Source organism: Neoarius graeffei, chromosome 24, assembly GCF_027579695.1.
Source record: "Neoarius graeffei isolate fNeoGra1 chromosome 24, fNeoGra1.pri, whole genome shotgun sequence".
NCBI lineage: Eukaryota > Metazoa > Chordata > Actinopteri > Siluriformes > Ariidae > Neoarius > Neoarius graeffei.
In genome coordinates, this window is record NC_083592.1 from 37,641,911 (window position 1) to 37,661,546 (window position 19,636).

At 40.6% G+C, this 19,636-nt stretch overlaps 1 protein-coding gene across 1 annotated transcript in view; it reads left to right on the forward strand.

Moving 5' to 3' along the window:
• tmem8b (transmembrane protein 8B) overlaps window positions 1-19,636 on the forward strand; it is a 271,726-nt gene that overhangs the window by 93,643 nt on the left and 158,447 nt on the right. The window contains exon 3 of the mRNA XM_060907134.1: window positions 5,009-5,216. Within this exon, the coding sequence (XP_060763117.1) occupies window positions 5,009-5,216 (208 nt within the window). The remainder of the gene's footprint in view (window positions 1-5,008; window positions 5,217-19,636) is intronic.

Below are 19,636 nucleotides of genomic sequence, written 5' to 3' on the forward strand. Positions count from 1 at the left end.
TAAATATTCAATTAAAATTTCCACATAATTTTCCTCATAGCATCCCAATCCCTGGTTAAATGTTTCTATATCTAGTTTCTGCGTGTAGTAAGAATTGTTTTGTGGGAATAATTGCTAGTTTGACTGTGATACATCCCTAAAAACATCTCGTTTTTATTTACATTTTTTTTCCCTCTGCATGACAACCTACCATTTAGAAAATAATATAACTTATTCCTTTCTTTCTTGCACCTCTCTTGTCTTCCTTGCTTCCAAGTGTTAGTTCTGTTTGATTATGCTTACATCTGTTCTCTGCCATTTAAAAATACTGTTCATTGACTGTTTGCTGTCCCAGTCGCTGATCCATGGATACGAGTTACCTCCAGACTTTCAATTGATTTTTGACTATTGACTTGTTCTGCTTTTTACCACAATCGAGCTGGAGAACTTTTAGTTAAATGTCTGCTAATTTCAGCTTTCAGGAAACAATGGCAAAGCAAGTTCGGAAGTTTTTCATTAAGTTGCTTGTTATACACTACACTGGCAGAAATAGGGGTAAAGCAGGAGCCTGTTTCTGTCCCTCAAGGTACTGTCTACACTAATGTACCCCCTAGAGCTCATTATTGGACCTCAAGGTAACTATGTGTACCTTTTTAGGGCCATAAAGGTACATATATGTTCCCGAACAGTATTTAAAGAGAACAAATAAGTACCTTAGAGGGTACTGCCCTAGTGACAAGCCATTGTACTCCTAAAGGTACAATCATGTACTTTATTTTCTGAGAGTGTATATACTGTAAGATTCCTGAGTTTCTGGAAAATGCACCCCTGGTTATGTTTGCTAAAGGCATGTCCAATATCTGACGGATGTCGCATTATTGTGGCATATTATTTATGGAGGCTGTGCTTATTGGCTCATAACAGACTTTGACATGACCTGCGTCTGAAGCTAGTGATTTGGAGCAAGTCTCAGGCCAGCCAGTAGTGCATGAATCACAGAGGAAGTGACAACCATTTGTTGTGTAAATCTAAAAGATAAAAGTAAGACAATATACCGTAGAAAAGCAGCGCCTTGGCATCTAATTAGTCCCTGGTTAATGTTGCTGAGGTCAAATTAGTTTTTTGTCTCAGGGTATTTTGAATTATTTCACTTCCACTGCAGGGTGCAGGTGCACGGATCACACTTAATATATGAACATAAGGATGAGGAGTAGCAGTGAGACACCTGGATCCTACAGGGGGAAGAGCTGAGTACTCTTAATATGGAGCAGGACGCAGCAGCATAAATAAGTGCTGCATCGTCAGAATGCTGGGGCACGGCTAGTGTCAGCTCCACCAGGGTCCAGATAACCAGTGAAGCAAATATGTGCAGACCTGTTTTAAAATACCTTATTTAATGGAATACCACATCAGAAAATGCTAATTATGGATTAAAGCAAAGAGCAAAGAGTTGAATCTTTAATTAACAAAGGGTTCCTCGCTCACTTTGGACCTTAATTTATTGAGAATGCCAAAAGTTTTATTTTCTGATTTATACATTGCATAAATAATGTCACATAAAATAAAATAATGGACAGAAACAACTGTTTTATATATGGTTTCGGGATGTGTTATTTGTTCCTGACAGATGTCCGCATAATTATACATCAAGTATAAGGTTGATTAAGGAATTAAAAAAAAAAAAACATGTTCCCTTTATATAATAATAATAATAATAATAATAATAATTATTATTATTATTATTAAAGCGGCTAGAGATAATGAGATGAGATTATTATTATTAATTTTTTTAGGAACTTTAAGTCATAATTTTAAGGAATTATTTGTTATTTTGAGATCCTAAGTCTATTATTTAATGATAATTAGTCAATGGATTTATTTACCACATTTCTTTAAACTGCACACTTAATACTTTACTCTTCGGCTGTCTTCATTTACGCATACAATCATTATCCTGGTAGTGCCATTTAGGCTGTGATTTATCACACGATGGGTGTTAGATTAATTAATTTGCATTAACGCCACCCTATATTTTGCACCTTTAAGCACCAACACCCCAACATATACATGGCACGATGAGTTTTGCTGTTTTTACGCACACACCTAAATCATGGGCTTAGTTCATTACTTGGAATTTTACTGCTTTGGAGTGATTCATTTCTTTCAAGTAATGCTTTCAGTAACATCCGCAGCCCCTCCAAAAGTATTGGAACAGCAAGGCAAGTTCTTGGGTTTGAGATCAAAAGATGAACATGAGCCAATGGATCTGATCAATGGATCAGTTTTTGTTTCCTAATATTTGCATGTAGATGTGTTAAACAACTTAGAACATGGCACATTTTGTTTGAACCCACCCATTTTTCAAGTGATCAAAAATATTGGAACATGTGCCTGACAGTCGTTTCATGTTACACAGTTGTGCCTGTTAAAATGATCGATTGTTTAAACAAGTAATACTTTTTAATGGTTCTGAATGTTTACTCTTCTCTTGAACCCTGGGTTTCACCTGTGAAGATTGCTGTTATTATTATAATGGATAAACCAGCATGAAGATCAGAGAGCTGTTTGAGAAAAGCAAGTCATTTTAAAGCTGAGAAAGAGGGAAATCAACCTTTTGATTGAAGTCATTGCACAAGATGTAAACCACTCATCAGCAGTAATAAGGCCATCGGAAGGCCAAATTGGAATTTGCAAAGAAATACAGAGATGCAAAAGTTCTGGAACCAAGATTAACCTCTATTAAAGTGATGGAAAGGCCAAAGTGTGGAGAATGAAAGGAACTGCTCATGATCCAAAACATACAAGCTGATCAGTTAAGCACGGCAGAGATGTGTCATGGCTTGGGCTTGCATGGCTGCTTCTGGAACAAACTCACTAATCTTTATTAGTGATGTAGCCAAGAAGAAGAAGCCAAGAAGCCTTTATTTGTCACATGTACACTCAAGCACAGACTGAAGCACACAGTGAAATTTAACCTCTGGATTGAACCCATCTGAAGCAGTGAACACACACATGCACACACAAGTGAGCAATAAACACACACACACACACACACACACACACACACACACACACCAGTGCAGTGGGCAACTATGCTACAGCACCCAGGGAGCAGTTGCGGGTCAGGTGCCTTGCTCAAGGGCACTTCAGCCCAACCTCAGGCCATGGCTGCCCTATGTTAACCGAACCTGCATGTCTTTGGACTGTAGGGGAAACCGGAGCACCCGGAGGAAACCCACACAGACACGGGGAGAACATGCAAACTCCACACAGAAAGGCCCTCATCGGCCACTGGGCTTGAACCCAGGACCTTCTTTCTGTGAGGCAACAGTGCTAACCACTACACCACCATGCCACCCCTCTAGCTGTTTCAGATTTATAAAATTATTCTCATGGAGTATGCAACAGATAGAGCATGTAGCGTGTCCAAAATTATGCAATTTTCAATTTTCTCATTAGGATACACACTGCAATATGAGATACACAATGGGATAAAAATCTGACTCATGGGTAATCAGGCTCATTTCATTTCATAATACACTCCACTACAAAAACTTCATTGCTTTAAAAGGTTTCTCCTTTTCATGGTATCTTCAATCTAGTATAATCTAGTATCTTAGTATTGTTTAATCACCGTGTATCACAATCACACTGAAAATAAGATGTGTTTTGTCTGACTTTAAACTCACACAGCCCACATTATTCTGTTCAGCTGTAGTCTTTTTTACTCAGGGACAAAAATAAACCTGTACACCACAAGGACAAAAGCCTCCCTGCACTGACATGCTTCAGACATACGAGCTCCTCGGGTGCACAGAGCGAGGGAGGAGGGTGGCACGATTTTTTCAAACAACCCTACAGCTGCAGTTGGAGTTATTATCTGCCAAAGACCCTAGACCACGAGATCTGAACCCTATACCGCTCTGGGATGGTGTCCGTGTGGGACAGGAAGGAAAAAAAAACAAAAAAAACCCCACACCACATCCACAGTGGTCCTCTTGAAGAAGATGTCATTACAGTCTGCTGCTGCATTTGCACATGGACTTGTATTGTTAAATATTCATGGATTTGAGAAGCACACTACAGAGCACACACCGACTCACTGAGGGCAAGATACACACAAAGATAATAAGTGTTCATTTCATCGCACGGTGTTCAAACACACAGTGTATATTTTAAGTCGGCCATATTACAACTTCATTCAGTCTCCTACGTAGGATGAAAATAAAAATGAGAGCGAGAAAGCAATTGTCAGCTGTTTATTGTGATTTCTATTCGCAAGGGTACTTAGCATTTGAAGCCTGTCAGGATTCCAATTGACATACTACAGGATCAGTGGGCCAAGTGAAAGAAATCACGGAAGGTGAAGGCTTTCATGTCATATGATCCGTGGCAGATTCCGGCTGTCAGACCTCTTTTTTAATCTTGAATGGCAGCGCTGAAGGAGAAAGGCATCGTTTTAGCCTTCTGTCTCTCACATAAAAATAAATAACTAAAGACTCAGAAAACACATACCCATTCCACTCATTGATTTGTATCATTTTTCACCACTTTAGCTTAGATTACGGCATAGCAAAAGCATTGTTCCGCTTGAATACTTGCCAAATTCCGGATCGTTCCTCTAAACATTGAAAGTAGCACAATGTTGGAATGTTTATTTTACATTTCAGTTTAGTTCATGCATAATTTAGTATTAGTCACGGTTCTTTGTTTAACTTCATGTAAAAGGGAAAGAAATTGGAGCATACTTTGAATTCCATCTGACTTCCTTCCTCCTCTCTCTCTCTCTCTCTCTCTCTCTCTCTCTCAGTGTTGCTTGCTCACCCAAATCTAAAAATCTAATTAAATGTGCTGAGCTTATTGCTTGCTTGATTTATGAAAGCAGTAATGAGATGAGCACCGATATAATTTTAGTAAATCAGAACTTTAGATAGAAATAAACAGTGATGGATTACGCCTCATATTATTCATCTTCTTGTCCTGTCTATGCTCCTCCATGCATTAAAAATGTGTCTACTCTGGTTGGCAGGTACTTCAGGTCGGGAGCCCCACCGGTCATCAACCCCTTGAACACCCGTTTCCCAAAGGACACCATCGTCCCAGGCTCCTTTGCTGTCACGCTGACATGGACGCTGCCCAACCGTACTACCGGGGTGTTCAATGTTACCAGCCCTCTCCCTGGAGACTGGTTCTTGGCTGCACATCTGCCAAAGGATGAAGGGAAAATCTCTGTCAAGGTGAGAGCAGACTGTGAGCTCATTATTAAGCATTTTATGCAAATGTTATTGATTCTGGTAGAAGCCTTTTGTTCATAATGCTAAATCAAACATTCAGACCTCTTGTATAATAGCTGTCATCGTGTTAGCTGGCTATGGAAAATTAAGAGCAAATGTGTTATTCTTGTCAGTCATGAATTATTACTAATGCACTCAGGTGCCAAATGTGTGTAGTTATAATAATCGATTTTCTCTGTTGGAAAGCCATAATATAAAACGGATTGTTCTTGAATTAATGTACATACAAGTTTTATGAACTAAATGACTTTTCTAAACTTTGATACACTAAATGAGTATCCCATGTACAATAAGGATGCAACCAAATATGAATATATTACTTGGAATTAACAGATAATGTGTTCTAAACAGATATGAATAAGAGGTGCACGATTATTATTATTTTTTTTTGTCAGAAAGGTTCACAAGGTATCTGGCTGAGACTGAACTGGAACTGGGATCCTTTGGGTTCCGACAAAAAGCTTGTGCAAATAGGAGGCACAATAGGGTGGAGCTAATTTTTAAAGTTATTAAATATGACCATCTTACCACCTAATTTGATTTCTATATATATAAAAATAATTCTGGTAAAATACAGGGTTAGTCAAAATTACGTTAACATTAATGGATTATTTTTCTCCTGAATGTGTGGTGCGCCGTGACCGCTGCTGGCGTAATTGGGCCCTACTTTTTTGACACCCTAAGAGTGACGTCAGACGTCTACTTACAGATGATGCAGCAGTACGCCATTGATGAACTTCCACTACAGATCCGATTGGTTTCTACCATTTAAGTGTTAACATAATTTTGACTAACCCTGTATTAACAAAAATGAAGAAATCTAACTGGTAGCTCAATCAGCATGAAGTTCAGCAGCCAAGCCACAAAGTCCGCCACAATTAAGTACTGCTGTCATTAGAGGCATTATTCAATATAGGGCCTACAATAATACTACACTGGAATGGACTGGGACAGCATTAAATGTTATCAATTTATTAAGGGTTTATTGCAAAGTATACAGTGAAATGTACACTGTGCAATTGTTATAGTGTTAATCATTTAAAAAACCGATCACTAACATTATGGAGCTAAGCTAACTGATCTAGCTGATCCCATCCCACAGTGCCTGACAACTTAAGCTGAAAATACGCTTAGGAAAAAAGCCTCTACTGGCCCTAGGTCTACCTATACCCATATTGAAGACACTTTTTTGGGTACCTCTGAAGTCTGGATACAGAACTAGTGCATGGTAAATATGCCACATTGCTATAATTGTCAATGTATAAATAAACTATTTTGCTGAACAATATTTTTTTCATTTACTTTACTGATAAATATATCAAAAAGAAACGGCATGGTGGTGTAGTGGTTAGCGCTGTCGCCTCACAGCAAAAAGGTCCTGGGTTCGAGCCCCGTGGCTGGCGAGGGCCTTTCTGTGTGGGGTTTGCATGTTGTCCGTGTGGGTTTCCTCCGGGTGCTCCGGTTTCCCCCACAGTCCAAAGACATGCAGGTTAGGTTAACTGGTGACTCTAAGGCTACATCCACATGACAACGGCAACGAGATTTTATAAAAAAAAATATCGCGTCCACATGGGCAATGGATCAGTAAAATATCAGGTACATATGGCAACGCTACGCTTGCTGAAAACGAAGCAATACACATGCAACACCTCTACGTGCGCTGTAAGACCGTCCCATCGGAGACACCAGAACAATAGAAGAAGTAGGATGCATGCGCATAAACCCCTTCTTCTACCCGGCATGAAGCACTCACAGGAACAAGCACACAACAACAAGAAGAAGATGGCTGCGACTACGCGAGGAAATCGTGCCTTCTGTGTGTACAAATTAGTTTTATTAGTGTGCATAGTTTTATATAACTTAATTTTCTTATTGTGTGTGAACATTTTGAAAAGCATTTTTATATAATTTATATAACTTTTTATATTGTGTGTGAACATTTTGAAAAGCAGTCTTATCCAATAAAAAAAAGAAATTCAAGAAATGGTTCAGTTACTTGTTTATTTAAAAGAAAAGCTGTATACAAAAGTGAATGCAATGCAGTGGTTCATACAAAACAGCGAGAGTGCTGCTTGTTCTAGTCATGTGGTTGTGACGTCATCGTAAACAAATCCGTTCTACTCATCCAGACGACTTCGCAACGGCGCCGTTGCCAGATTTTTCCATTCTGGAACCTGTTCTTGTTTTGGGGCACCCAAAACGCCGGTGCCGTGTGGATGCCAGGCCGAAATGATAAAAATTTTATCAGATTCACCTGAATCCGTTGCCGTGTGGACAGCCTCTAAATTGACCGTAGGTGTGAATGTGAGTGTGAATGGTTGTTTGTCTCTATGTGTCAGCCCTGTGATGACCTGGTGACTTGTCCAGGGTGTACCCCGCCTCTTGTCCGTAGTCAGCTGGGATAGGCTCCAGCTTGCCTGTGACCCTGTAGAACAGGATAAAGCGGCTACAGATAATGAGATGAGATGAGATGTTCTGAATCTGTAGTTCTGTACAATATATACAAATACAGAAAATAAGAAAATAAAATTATATAAATCATACATTAAACAAGAAGCCGTCACAGTGAGCTTTATCACAGAAATGCAAAGGGCTAGAATTGTATATGAACTATATAATAATATAGTTTACAATTTGTACACACGGCAACAGATGTAAATAAAATAAATAAATATAAATGAACAACTGGTGATATAGTACCGACTAGTAATCTTCGAGTTGATTGAGCTGCCATTAAAATTTAAGATATAATGCACAAACTTTGTCTATATGGTTTTTAGTACAAATGGAATGTGTTCAGGGGTAAGATCAAATAAAATGAATGAAAAAAATTTTCTGTCATTTAAGCTGCACAAGAGGCGGCACGGTGGTGTAGTGGTTAGCGCTGTCGCCTCACAGCAAGAAGGTCCTGGGTTCGAGCCCCGGGGCCATCGAGGGCCTTTCTGTGTGGAGTTTGCATGTTCTCCCCGTGTCCGCGTGGGTTTCCTCCGGGTGCTCCGGTTTCCCCCACAGTCCAAAGACATGCAGGTTAGGTTAACTGGTGACTCTAAATTGACCGTAGGTGTGAATGTGAGTGTGAATGGTTGTCTGTGTCTATGTGTCAGCCCTGTGATGACCTGGTGACTTGTCCAGGGTGTACCCCGCCTTTCGCCCGTAGTCAGCTGGGATAGGCTCCAGCTTGTCTGTGACCCTGTAGAAGGATAAAGCGGCTAGAGATAATGAGATGAGATGAGAAGCTGCACAAGTCAGATATGAAGCTCATATGGAGAAAAAAAGACCACACTTTTTTAAGACGCAATGCATTTACAGCATTAATTCAGTCATTCTTAGTGGTCACAGGCATGTTGGATTAAGGGCCCGGTCCCACAACACTGATAACTATAACTCTACCTATAACTACAACTGTGACTGTACGTCTACCTGAATTTAGTTCCAGTCTGGAGCAGTCACACCACAACTATAAGCCTGACTATAATATCGGTAGGTCCTGACACTCAGGTAAGTAAATATACATGATTGTTGGTTATCGTGGGAAAATGTAGCGGTTGTATGCTGTTTGTGTGCACACCCAGTGCACTCAGCAGCACGCAATGGCTGATAGTAACAGCGACGAAGAGCTGCTTTTGATGCTCATCTTCGACACTTCTATTATCAGCTTCTCCTCCATGATGCAACAAGGATGTACAAAGATGCCCGGGGAAAAATAGCACGTGCTCAGACAATGTCACATGAAAACAATTACCTGATTGGTCAGATGTTTTATCAGATCAGGGTCAGGCCTGGAAAAATCACTCCAGAAGCAACTCACCGATATGGATAAACCCAGGCCTGGGCTATAGGGATCATTATCGGTCTGGAGTGACCACCAACCACATAAACTGCAGGGGACTGCTTTATTTATAGTTATCGTTATGGTTTTCAGTCTTGTGGGACCTGGGGCCTCATGTACAAAGACCTGCGTGGATTTCCCACTAAATATGTGCGCACGTCAAAATCGGGAAATTTGCGTATGACCAAAAAAATCCGGATGTATCAATCAGTGCGTACGAAGGTTTCCACGCACTCTCCTGTTGTACATCCCAATCAACGTGGAATTCGGCGCACATGCACGAGCCCCGTTCCCCGCCCCGTCTCCTCCCTCAATTATTCCACACTGAATATGTTAATTAGTATAAATAGACCTGCAGTAAGGCCCACGTTAGGTAAAAGACATGGCAACTTTTACTAACGCGTTAATGTTAATTAAATGTTAGAAATCTCGCGTTAATCAAATTAACATTTAACATTTATTATTAACATTTAACATTAACATTTATTCGCGTTAATCCCTGCCTTTAGCACAGTGTAATAGAATTCACATACATCACTTAATTGTTCTGTCACCTCCAATTAAAGTGATGTTCAAAGTGTATGCTATGAGACATGCAACGGTCACTGATTGTATGCCACTGAATGTGAATGTAGCCTATACCAAGATAACGGTATGATTCGCATCGTCCGCAGTGCCTGCGCCACAATGAGTGTCTATTTGAGTTACATGGGTTTTGAAAACAAAAAAACACCTTTAGTTCTCTAATGTGTACATTTTTTCGGGGACACCCTGTATTTGAGGAAATGTCTTCCTCTCTTAGTAGGCCCAATATTCCTAGCCACATGTAACCAGAAATAAAACATGTGCACATATTTTCCACAATAGGATTTTAATGACAAATGCAGGGTGCCAGGGAACAACAGGAGGCCCCCAGTCCATCCCACCTGAGCAGGAAGAGGACCCCCAGCCGAGCGGATCCAGCGTCACTGTCACCTGCCCCCCTTCTCCACCGCCTGCCCCTGTCGCCGGGTCCACAGGCCGGGTGCTGACGCGCGCGGTCCTTGAGTCGCAGGGGGAAATTTTAAAGGGGATACAGGCGATTAACGACAACCTCGAGGGAATCCGCGAGGAATTGAAGGAACTGAATAACACATTAAAAGAATATCTTAAAAAATGAATGGTGTCCCGTGTCCCGTCTGTCCTTACCTTTTCACATTGTGGCTATTAAGCGCTGCCGGGTTTGTATGCCATGTCGCTGTGGCACCTCGTTGTGAGGCCCAGGGTCTGGGTCCTCCGGCAGGTCTCGCTCCATTATTGGCACGCCGTGCCGCTGCGCCACGTTGTGTAACACGCCACACACCGCGGTTGTGTCTGATTTGTACGCACTTGGAAATCGTTTCATATATTGATCTTGGTAATTATGTGATAAGGCTACCCCACGCAACATCAACTAATAATATTTCAGTCTGACACCTCGCGGCAAATGCGCGAGGAAGATCTATTAAGCTAGCTGCAATGCATGGTCCTGCATGTGCATTCTTTAATTTAATTAATTAACCAATAGTCAATGGGAATAATATCGAAATGATATTGCTGGGGTTTCTCATTTCCCGTAATTACAATATGGAAGGGATGGTTGATGGATCTGTTGGCATTTACCCAACAGTCTCGCATTATGTGTCTCGACAATGTCGTATGACTGACATACATTTCAATTCACGCATCCTGATGTTCTGATGCATTTTTGGATGCCTCTTATCGCCATGTCATGACTCTTGACCGAGTAGGCCTAAATGTAGTTGCGTTGCTCTGCCTCTAAGTGTCGCCAAGTACCAAGATGCACCAGAAATGTGCGTACGCCAGCCATGAGGTTTGCGTAGAGTACCGCACTTTTCCACGCCAAGTCAATCTTTGTACATACGAATGTTTGCGCAGAAAGTGACGTACGTAGCTTTTTTGTGCGTACGCAAGCTTTGTACATGAGGCCCCGGGCCTTAAATTAGGCTACTAGTTTGTTTATATTTTAAGAAATAGGTCTCATTAGAAAATATTACTGACATGTACATTTCAAACAACATGCACACATGCCTAGTTAAGACTAATGTTTTTTTTTCCCTCCCTCACCTCCAGTGTTTTTTAGTATCCGGGGCAGTGAGTTAGGGTTAAAAACAACAACAACAACAACAAAACTTCTGTTTCAGGTCACACGGACTTGTTTTGGGATCTGAATACAGCTCCAGATATAGAAATTTGAAGCACTAAACAGATACAGATAGTGTCATTGTGTTGCACGTGTAGTCTGCATACATGAAAAAGCACACACGTGGTGTTGAAGAAACAGTTACTACAAACACTTGCAAGTCTTTCATGACAAAATGTTAGCTCCGAATTAGAGCAGTTGGATCTATGTCTCATTTTTCCTCTGGACAAATACAGTCAATCTGTTTATTTTCTCAGAGCACAATAATCAGGGTTATAGTGAGGGTCGATCATGCATTATGGGATATGCTTAAATTATTCTGTGTCAGCAGCGACAAAATTAGGATCGAACAATGGCTTTCTGCAAGTTAAAACAAATGCACAGCAGACTGTGAAACTGAAGTAGGAAAAAAGGAAGCAACAAATAAAGCACATTTAAAGGATTCATGTTCATACCCTAACGTTCTGAATACTTGTACACAAATTAGCACATGTTGCGCACTTATGACCATCATTATTGAGCCCACAATGGATATAAAACTAATGGTTTTATTGCATGTTTTAAATCAAATGTGCTTTTTATTGTTTGTTGACACTATTTCTTTAGTGTGCAATAAGAGTGCATCTAGATACAGGCTTAACGACGTGTGGAAAACATGCACAATCAATAACAAGGAATAGCTTGGCTATGCCAGCTAGTTAGTGTTGTCTTTGCACATAATATAAATGCTTTCTTACACCTAATGAATGATTTGTGTGAAATTGCTTGTTCAAAAAAAAAAAAATCTCTCATGATCTAACAATCTATATAAATCCCAGATTCTTGAAGAGTTTCATAAATATGCAAAGATTGTTCTCTATCCCTCCACCCACTGGCATTCATAACTGGCTGCTTATAGTGTGGTTTGTTTGTACATCATGGACAAATGTAAGGATATTTCACTCAGCTGAAGGATATTTTCACTCATCAGTTTTGATTTTATGTGTAGAGATTAGTGTCAAAATGTAAAGGCTTCTGTGGTGTATGAATATTTCTGAGCAAAACATTGGAATGTTATACACTTGGAACTGGACTATATTGCAATATGGCTTTGATCAAAGCTAAACACTAAATAAAATATGATGCAACATGGATTTAATATAGCACGTGTTTTTGGACAACTGACGGCTTATCAGACGCTCGCTGGCCGTGCTGTGAAAACTGTCCATGCAGACGCTCATCTAAGTTTCCAAATCTGTCATTGCTTAACTCTTGAATATGTTTTATCATGAATACTGTCATTAAAAAGCTTATAATTTCTGCTTTCCAAAGAAATGTATCTCGTTAAGATCTGTTCAGTACTTTGGGAGTAACAGCAGGTTGAAGTTGGTACAAGAGAGTTCATTCTTTGCTCGCGTGACATTGGGAAACTGACGGTGCTTTTTGAGTCATGGGAAAGCGGTCAGGCTCTCTCTCTTCTGATCGGTTTCCAACTGGGTTACTCATGAATATCAATCAGATAACTTTTATAGTGATGTTCTCTCGCTCTGACTGTTTCTGATGAAGTATTCAGCAAAAATTGTCCATCTGCTAGTTTTGATGTTATGATTCACGGGAGACTTTGAAGTGAGTTTTCATAGCTTTACTTACTTATTTTTTTTTCAAATCAAACCGATTCCTGTCAATAAATAACTATTTTAGAATATAACTGGAGTTGTTTTGATGAAAAATATTGAGGTCTTAGTGGTCGGAATGAGATTTAAAAAACCAGAAGTCAGAAATGTGAGTGTCAATTTCAGTTCAGTTAAATGGAATTATTTATTGGATGTGGATCACACAGTTTTTTCAGGTTCGCCTTGAAAACAGTGAATATTAATTGAAATAATCATTTATATTCTTTCATATAAACACTAGTAGGCCCTGCTTAGAAATACAAAGCCCTACAGAGCACAACGAGGGTATTAGAAATATTTTTTCATTACTTTTTTACTGAGTTTACCAATTTAACATTTTTGCCTAATTAGCATAATTAATATTTATTAAATACTAATTTGCATGATTTGTTTTTATTAATGTTTTAAACTTTGTATTCAGTATACAACCATCTATGTGCCTGCCAATTTCAATGTAAATATCTTGAAAAATAAAAAAAAGTTATTAAGAAAAAACATTTGATCTCATTCGTTAATGAAGCCCATTTTGGACAATGTGATCCGAATACAGAATATTACGGCAGTTTTCTAAAAATTAAGCCGTTTTTTCAATCTTTGATTTGTAATATCTCAAGAACGGATAAACACATTTTAATTCTGTAAAAAAGTATGTTGTCCTGCATTCAATTCTGAATTCAATGAGAGCAGTTTCAAGCAATTTGGACTGAATTTTCACCTGATATGCCTACTGTAAGGAAAATATCATACCTCTGTATATGATAACTGTGGTGCCTTTACACAATTCATTCATTTTCTTCATATAACTGAATACTAATATAGATATGAATAGGAGATGCATTATTCATTTAAAAAAAAAACTTTTTTTTTGTTCAGAATGAAAGGTTGCCAGAAAGGTTAACAGCGCATCTGATTATCACTAAAGGTTTGTGTCCGTAGATAAACACAGTAAAAAGTCGTGTGAGTGGGAGGTTTTTACTTTCATGCAAGCATACAGTAAGTGAGTTGTTAGATATGAAATTCATGAGCTGCGTGATGCATTTGCATCATTCAATCATTCATCATTAGTAACTGCCTGGTCAGAGTTGCAGTTTTTTAAAATTAGGTGACTAGTTTGTTCAACTTTTTGAAAAAGAACCCACTAAATTCATTAGAATACATCACAGGCAAGTACAAACAGGATAATCACTGCATGAATGGAATTAAAAAAAAAAAAAAACTGGCCCATGCACGCTCTTTTTCATTGGAGACCAATTATGAACTGTCACAGCCAGACTTCACGGAGCATGCTGATAGTGCTGGTATTTCTTTCTCTTTTTTCCCACCAGTGTTTCTGGTTGCTTAGTGGTATTTTTTTTAAAGCCTTTCTGTTTAGGCCATGCTCACTTTTGGTTTAATTCCAAATCCATATTTGAAGCACTAAACAGATAAAAATACAGATACAGATAATGGCATTGTGTTACAGTCCTAATATTAAAATGATATTCTCCAGACCTGAAGAATAATATTAATACGTCTAGAACAGGTGGCACGGTGGTGTAGTGGTTAGCGCTGTCGCCTCACAGCAAGAAGGTCCGGGTTCGAGCCCCGTGGCCGGCGAGGGCCTTTCTGTGCGGAGTTTGCATGTTCTCCCCGTGTCCGCGTGGGTTTCCTCCGGGTGCTCCGGTTTCCCCCACAGTCCAAAGACATGCGGGTTAGGTTAACTGGTGACTCTAAATTGACCGTAGGTGTGAATGTGGGTGTGAATGGTTGTCTGTGTCTATGTGTCAGCCCTGCGATGACCTGGCGACTTGTCCAGGGTGTACCCCGCTTTTCGCCCATAGTCAGCTGGGATAGGCTCCAGCTTGCCTGCGACCCTGTAGAACAGGATAAAGTGGCTACAGATAACGAGAGATGAGATGAGATGTCTAGAACAGAGTCACGTGGAACACAGACTCGGTAGAAGGACAAATCTTTTTTATCAGCCACTGCGCGACAACAACTCAGTCAGTTACGGAGCCTGGCATTTTTCCTCACTAGTGGACAAAGTCATCAAGAGGTCTGACATGGGCAGTAAGACCCAGCTGTCCTGTAAACAGTAAACAACAGCTGTCTCATAAACATAACAGCCAGCTTGTGAGTTAACATGTGAACTGTACGACTGAGCCAGTTAGACATTATAAGGAGTAATACTGACTCTACTGTCTGTTAGACTCTATTCTTGTTCTATGAAATGCAGCATAGAGGTTCATGTAGGGTAAGGTTAGTCATCATGCACATATAGTTAAAGAAAGATCGGGCATTTCATTTCTCTAGCATCTTTCAGGCTAGAGTAGATGTGATAAGCAGCATGAGTCACCACCTGGCCACATCAACTGTGGTCTAGATATGGTTTCAGCAAAGTATTTCAGTGGAACTAACCAAGCACTCAAAAAAAACAAAGCAAAAAAACTTCACAGCATATAAAGAAACTATATCAGCAGCTCCAGTTTAAAAAAAAAAATAAACAGCTGCAGTGTCTGGAGCAGATCCTCTTCTGCAGCTTATCCAATACATATCGCAGGTATTTATGTAAATTATTTAGCTGAAGGGCGGCATGGTGGTGTAGTGGTTAGCGCTGGTGCCTCACAGTAAGAAAGTCCTGGGTTCGTGGCCAGCAAGGGCCTTTTTGTGTGGAGTTTGCATGCTGTCCATGTGGGTTTCCTCCAGGTGCTTTGTTTTCCCCCACAGTCCAAAGACATGCAGGTTAGGCTAATTGGTGGCTCTAAATTGACTGTAGGTATGCATGTGAGTGTGAATGGTTATCTGTGTTTATGTGTTCGCCCTGCGATAACCTGGCGACTTGTCCAGGGTGTACCCCGCCTCTCGCCCATAGTCAGCTGGGATAGGCTCCAGCTTGCCTGCGACCCTGTTGGACAGGATAAGTGGCTACAGATAATGGATGGAAGAATATTTAGCTGAAGGTAGCTTATTGATAAGGAGAATAATTTTCATAGGTTTTCACAGACTGTTGATGTTAAAACCATGGACTACAAAAGCAGGATATACTGTTTAAATATAATTGGATGGAGATGTACGAGGTTCTGGGACTGGTTCAGCAAACCAATGGCGTACGACAAGATCATGGGCATGCAGCAGGAGTGAGTAGTAACTCTTGTGAGTCAGTAAGCCACCTGACGTCACGCTGTCAACATCGGGGCCTGTGTTACACGCATTTTTATGACAACATGCATGTGCACCAGTGGTGGCTGGTAGTCTTTCAAACAGGGGAGGCTGGTCGGTTATGATATTTCCAGATTTTAAAAGAAAAAACATCAATTTTGCCCATACTCTTGCCTCTGATCTGGCTGATTGTTGGCAGCGTCACAAACTGTGAAATAACAGGTTCTTTTGTCCCATTAGCCTACTGTCCAATATACATGATGGTGGTGTTGGGGGGTATATTTTAACATTTTATATTTTAAAATTGTGGCATGTTGTTTAAAAATTGATCATTATTGAAAGCAGCTCTTTGTCAGGAACCTCAGCAGTAGAGCTGGGTGCCACACATTTCATTCAATGACACTTTCCCTATATTTTACTTATTTTGACTGAGAAATGTTTTACTGACAATTTTGATAACCCTTCACTTTTAATCCAGGTCTGTAGTGTGAAATGTTCTCGCTTGTGTTTTTGTTTAAAAATGTTTTCCAAATTGTAGCTGTGTTTAATTCATATCCAGAAAAATATATATTCCAATATAATATACTCAGCATAAACATTTTAAATAGATTCTATATTTTTGGTCCATCCATGACATATTACTAAAGTAGCCTATTTACTGTTGTTGATGTGGGTCACTTGCTGTTAGCCAATTCACTTTCGCGTACCAGGAGAGCTGAAAGGAACGAGTATTATTCCCTACCTTTTTCACCAAGTCAATTTGAGGCGTTGGTCTACCCTGCTCTTTAATTTTAATTTTTTCCTCGAAAGGAAGACTGGCAAATGGCTTTGCCAAAATTAAATCAACAATGCTTGGCATCCGTGCGCAGCTTTCTTGCTAGCTGACTAGCCCCCTCAAGTTCAAGTTCAGTCACTCAAATAACGAAATTTCTGGAACTAAGATAGCAAACTTGACAACACTATATTTACACTTTATTTACAATGAAAATATATACAAACTAAAAAAGCTGGTAGAAACCGTATGTAATGAATGAAATCGAAATGTAAGCTGATCTCTTACAATACACCACAGCACTTGCGAATCCGCATGGGACTGAACTGAGATTCACCGCTGCCTGTCTATATTTGAAACAAGCTGTCAATCAAAGAAAATATCCGGCCGCTTTCACCAATCACCAGTCTCCTCGCGGAAACTGTCATGTCCCTCCCATGTGAGGCTGGGAGTCCGTAGGCAGGCATTTTCGCAGTATTTGTCCAATAACCGTCTTGCATTTTGAGATTGAAAAGCGCAGAGCTCCCAAATGCCATTGAAGTCCACTGAGGCTGGGAGTCCGTGAGACTCCGTGGGCGGGCGTTTTCGCAGTATTTGTCCAATAATCGTCTTGCATTTTGAGATTGAAAAGCGCAGAGCTCCCAAATGCCATTGAAGTCTACTGAGGCTGGGCTGCATCGCGCTGTCACGAGGGGGAAAAACTCACGCACACATTAAAGTTATAAGGGAATGATTTCGCACTGTAGTTGGGTTGAGCACATATATTTCTATGATTCTGGATCTGAAATAGCAATGTTATAAGGTCAGCTATAACATAAGCCTAGCGCAATTCATCCTACACGATGTTCGTCATTTTTAGAGGAGGCTGAGCCTCCCTCATTGTCTTAGAGCAATCGCCCGTGATGTGCACATTTACGATTTTACTATGGACCAGAGAGCAAACATCAAATTCCATGTTTAACTCAAGGAATCAGCAACAGAGACCCTGGAAATGCGTCAGCAAGCCTGACAATGAAGCAGTGAGCTGGGCAAGGTGTTTTAAGTGGCATTCGTGCATCAAGAAGGGCAGAACTTTGTCCTCCAGTGACACCCTGTGTCTCTTGAAGTGCGAATGCCACTCGAAGCACCTCGCCCAGCTCATTTCTTCATTGCCAAAGGCTTGCTGAAGCATTTAAATGGTTTCTGTTGTGATTGCAAATGTTTCACAAATGCGCACTTTGTCACAAAAACGTGTATAACACAGGTCCCGATGCTGACAGCGTACAGTTACATGGCATACTAAGTCATGAGAGTTACTGCTCACTCCTACTGCACATGCATGACCTTGCCGTGCTCTGTTGGTTCATGACAGGAACAGTCCTGGAACTTTTTGATCGCATATCCTATGCGTTTGTTTGCCACTTCAAAGCAGAAACAGATGTTTTATCTTTTCACAGTCAATGGTACTAAATGTGACAACATGAAAGCCACAGTGAAACAAAACATAACCACTTCAAATTGTCTTATTTATAGACACAAATAATTACTAAGGGGTCAGTGTTAACTAGGGTGACACAGTGGCATAGTGGTTAGCACTGTCGCCTCACAGCAACAGGTTCTGGGTTTGAACCCTGTGTGGGGTTTGCATGTTCTTCCCATGTCTGTGTGGGTTTCCTCTGGGTGCTCCAGTTTCCCCCACAGTCCAAAGATATTCAGGTTAGGTTAACTAGTGGTTCTAAATATGAGACGCCACTTATCAACCCCCTACAATGCAGTCCTTGGCACTCTTCCCAGAAAACTGAATACACATCCACACCAAGACTCAGCTGACTTCAATGACTCACATGATGGCAGAGAGAGCCAACGACCCACAGATCACCCTAACAACCTTCTAGGCTGCTAACACGGTTTACACCTGGCCTCCAGTGACCCTAACACCTACAGGATGACTCAACGACCCATGTGACCTCAATAGCTCTCCTTAGGGTTGCTTTTGGTCCACTAGAGGATAAATACCTGGAACTCCCCACTAGTCAGACAGAACTGAAGAAGCCTTTTGGATGAGAGGTGAAATGTCTTCAAGAATTTCAAGCAAGTCCAGTTGCCTTCTTGAGCACCAATGGTGGCTCTAAACTGACCGTAGGTATGAATGTGAGTGTTAATGGTTGTTTGTCTCTATGTGTCAACCCTGCGATGATCTGGTGACTTGTCCAGGGTGTACCCCGCCTCTCGCCCATAGCAAGCTGGGATAGGCTCCAGCTTGCCGGCGATCCTGCACAGGGTAAGCGGTTACGGATAATGGATGGGTCAGTGTTAAAAGATAACTACTGTCACAATTCAGCCATGTTAGCACCCAGGCCTTTGTGAGTAAGTAATTTTATATCACTGGAACTTCATTAATTTCTTACATGGTGGTCAGAAGACCTTTTTTGCTCGCTCCAAATTTGTGTCTAATCAGTGGGCACATCTGCAGTGTCGGCTCTAGGAGGTCACAGAAGCTCAGGTCACTGAAGCGTCTCTGCTTGCTGGAGCCTCTGTTATGGATCAGCAGTGACCAAAAGCTCAGTGCAATGACAGTTTGTCTCAAGCTAACCACACTCTCTTCCTGAATCAATGAGATAATTGGGAGCTGTCAGGAGCCTGGAGATATGATTTCACCCAGTACACCAAGGTTTGATTTAGGCAGTGGCCACACAAGAGGAGCAAATCTGTCAATTTAGTGCTGGTTTGTCTCTCTCTAGCATTTTCAATCAGCTGCTGTCAGCAGGAAAGTTATTCATGACACTCATTCTCACTGGTCTGGTGTGCATT